This window comes from Suillus fuscotomentosus, assembly GCF_016647785.1.
Source record: "Suillus fuscotomentosus strain FC203 chromosome Unknown F5891scaffold_61, whole genome shotgun sequence".
Taxonomy (NCBI): domain Eukaryota; kingdom Fungi; phylum Basidiomycota; class Agaricomycetes; order Boletales; family Suillaceae; genus Suillus; species Suillus fuscotomentosus.
The window spans coordinates 262053-265631 of record NW_024539573.1 but is presented as its reverse complement, the minus strand read 5'-3'; the positions used below and the strand labels follow the sequence as shown (position 1 = coordinate 265631).

General features: G+C 45.0%; 1 protein-coding gene across 1 annotated transcript; it reads right to left on the bottom strand.

Annotated features, from left to right (window-relative positions):
* Positions 1–2487: 2487 nt before the first annotated feature.
* On the bottom strand, positions 2488–2892 carry F5891DRAFT_983911 (uncharacterized protein; the record flags this gene model as incomplete). Its single annotated transcript, XM_041377382.1, has 1 exon — positions 2488–2892. One exon carries the CDS (start codon positions 2890–2892, stop codon positions 2488–2490), a length of 405 nt encoding a protein of 134 aa, XP_041221480.1.
* Positions 2893–3579: the final 687 nt, after the last annotated feature.

Genomic DNA, 3579 nt, shown 5'->3' with positions numbered 1-3579 from the left:
TTCATCAGCAGGTAGAATATCGGCAAACCTTCTTGGGAGGGGCCTGGATGTGCTTCACGAAGGACATTGATCTGGGTCTGCTTCGATGGGTGAGGTTACCATTAGTATGCTGCAGGTACAAGATTTTGCAGAAGATGCGCACCTAGATCGTGTTCAGTCACGGCAGTATCATACTCCTCCGTCGACATTGCAACATCTACAATGTCCATGTCCTGTAATGCAGAGGTTGAGACACTGCTGTAGTAGTAGCATGAGAGGTATTGTAACTGAGTTGTTACTGGGCTCAGCCACGCTAGGTTCGCAACTGGCTGCAGATTTCGAATGATTGGTAAATAGCATCGGTCGCAGCTGTGAATTATAGTAAGTCAACTTAAGAGAACTAGTAAGTCCGAAGTGAGAGTTGAATCCAGACTTGGACTCAGTGAATCAATGACTTGGACGTACTAGTACAGGAGCACCAGCACCAGCGTTAGCCTGAGCCTTGGTTGCGTTAAGCTGTTGTGTCGACTTTCTTTGAGATGTCTTAATCGATTCATTTGCCCGGTCCCTCCTTTTCTGTGAGGCTAATACACTTGCCCTCTGGTAATACTTGCATGCAGAACGATGTCTACTAAGTCCACGAAAATCGGTGTCCTTCTCCCAAGAGCAACGCAATGCGCCGCAGGACACCGTGACCATGGAAAGGATGAAGATGAATAACAGAACCCAAGGCGATTGAGATGGATGCATTCCACCACGGCCATCGTGATGATAGAGACCGTCAAAGAGAAACCTGAGGATGCGGTGCGGCAGTGACCGGCCAGTCCCCAACTCTGCCCGTCCGAGTCCGTATTCAAGTTTTCACCATATCATAGCTAGTAGCTATTCACCTCGATTCTTGATTCAGTTGTTATCATATCTTTTGATTTCCTGTCCATACATCGTATCAGGAGGGACTGTGCTGTAATTACAAGTATTTCAATGATACAACCGCACCCAATAATTCTGCGGCTCCAACATTCATCAACCTCTTAAACATTAGTGTGTTCAACTGTTAGAAAAACAATCAGCTTGGGACTAGTATGTCTGAGCCTGCAAGGAAAATGCTCACAACCAAGCAACACCAAAGGTATTGTGTACTAGCTTCCCTAGAAAACCTCCGAAACACAGTTCACGAAGAAGCCGTGTTTTGGCACAAACTGATTGGACCGTAAGCACAGTGACTGAGGGGTGTGGCGGCCTGGTCCTCTTGAATTTTGATGAAGATGCAAATCCACAGAGAAGTTCTTCGAATGTATGGACAGCGTTGCTGAGTGCTTGACATGCATTAACTAAGTGAACGAGAATCCTTTGGTGATAAGTAGTGCTTTGATGAGGGTCTGAAGGCGAAGTTATGGTCGCATGCACCGTTTGATATGGGCAAAATACTGAAAAACTATTAGGACGTTCAAGTTGGTCCTAGAAAGGATAAGGAACTGCAGGACGTGCAATCTGAATTTACACACCTCCAAAGGTTTGTCTGGGAGCACACGGTTAGACTCAGACTCTTGAGATCATTAAAAAACCGCAGGTACATTGCTCACTGATAGAGCGATGGTCCATAAAGATGGTAGGGTTGTGGAAATTGGAGATTACGAACGTGACTCAAGCATATGCCGTCCCCTCTGGGAGTTTCTTCGCATCAGCATGATTGAGCCTGAGGTTCTGAAGGGGAGTAGCATACGCCTGGACTCAGAAGAGTGAAATCTGTGAGGAAGAAGAAAAGAACGCCCACGGGAAACTTACTATGTGTGACCGCCACATTTGAAGCCGAGCTAGTGAGCTTCTTCTCTAATATTTTTCATGCGTAGAATTGAAGGAGTGTGATATCTTTGATGAAAAACTGTCGTCTGGGAAGATATTTGATGATTTACTAAGGGGGCAAGCCAACTTCAAGGAAAGAGCTTACGATTGCAAACAGAGAACAACGATCCCCATGGACTCAGAAGGGCCGTGACCATCACTGACTTTTTCATCTAGACAATCCTGGGCCTTGGTATCGCTCTGGCCAGTGCGTAACTAGAATATGAGCCTGCTGCTAGTTAACTTATCATGATCATCCAAGTTTATGTCACATATTGAAGACGCACCCAGAATACCAACTGAGCAATTTACTGGCAGAGGATGGAATCTGAAACTTTGACCTGGAGCGTATTAACATATATCGTCCTGTGATACCACCATGGTGGAGAGAATATGATCATCAAGGAGCACATTTCGCTTTCACCGTGACCGTGACTGAAGCCGTGACTCATCTTCCATTCCGTCCTCATTTAATTGGACATCACTGTTAGATATGCGGCTTGAAAGACCTGTGTCAATGTAGTGCATTTCTCCGATCACATACTGATTCAAACCCGTACATAGTAATTTATGACTATGGGATGGGGAATATCCAGATGAGTACGATGAAGTAATGAGATAAAGTACAATTGGAAATGGGGAAGTGGCACGAATTTAGACCCACAACTATTTCATTAGATCACCCTTCATAGGTTGGTCATACCTCGCAGGCTCATAACCCGGCATCACAGAACATGCCTTCTGAAATCTTTGAAGCCACATGTCTTCCTCACGCTTTAAGATCGTCAGGAAGTGGGTGTACTGGTGGACTTGACATTGCACTGCAGCGTAGTTTGCAAACACCGTATGAACGGTATTCGCTAGCAGTACATCCTGCTCATCGACTTGCCCCTCTGTTTCATCCAGCGACACGTGTCCCAACTTCTCTTCCGTGACCACACAACCTATCTCTTGAATCTTCTGTGCCCATGCTTCTTCAGCACGCTGCAGGAGTGCCATGAATTGAGTGTACTGACGAACTCGGCTCTGTGCAGCCAGGTAGCTGGTATGCACTGTGTCAATGCTGTACATGGTAAATAATTCGTCTTGTTCGTCATTGTTCAGGTCTATTCCGTCGAGAGACAACTTACACAAAAACTCAGTGTTCGCGTCGTATAACAAAATAAGAAAATCTCGTACAATATATATTTGTCTCTCGAGGTCATGACCAGTTGATATTATATTCAAAAAATGCTCATGCTTTGGAGGTATAACATTTGGGCTGGCTTTGTGAAGAGAACGCTCAAAATTACAGACAGTCAGGGACAGCATTGAAATTGGAGCTGAAAACATGTTGCAAAGATTCAAATATGACTCATCCATCCACTTGACTTTTAGGGGAGATTTTTGATCGGAGTATTCGGTGTTTGAAATTCAAGTTTGGATATCACTCCAGGAAATCAAGACCGACTGCCAAGAATTAAGAGATGTACTAGGTAGTAGGTAGAAGGGGATGAGATTGTTTGGGAACACAAGGACAAATCAAGGCACTGGATATTAAGAAACTGACAATGATCCCCATTAGTTTGTCAATGTGTATGAGAAATCAACACTCAAAACTCACCAAGAAGATATCATGCAGAATAGTGGTGTGCATGGCCCAGCTTCAGGCTGTGGGCCAGGCCAGGCCAAAGTCACAGCCTGGTGATGGCTTTGACCTGGCCTGAGATTATGAAAAGCCAAAGCTGCTGGCTCAGGCTGCAGCTTATGTCATATACT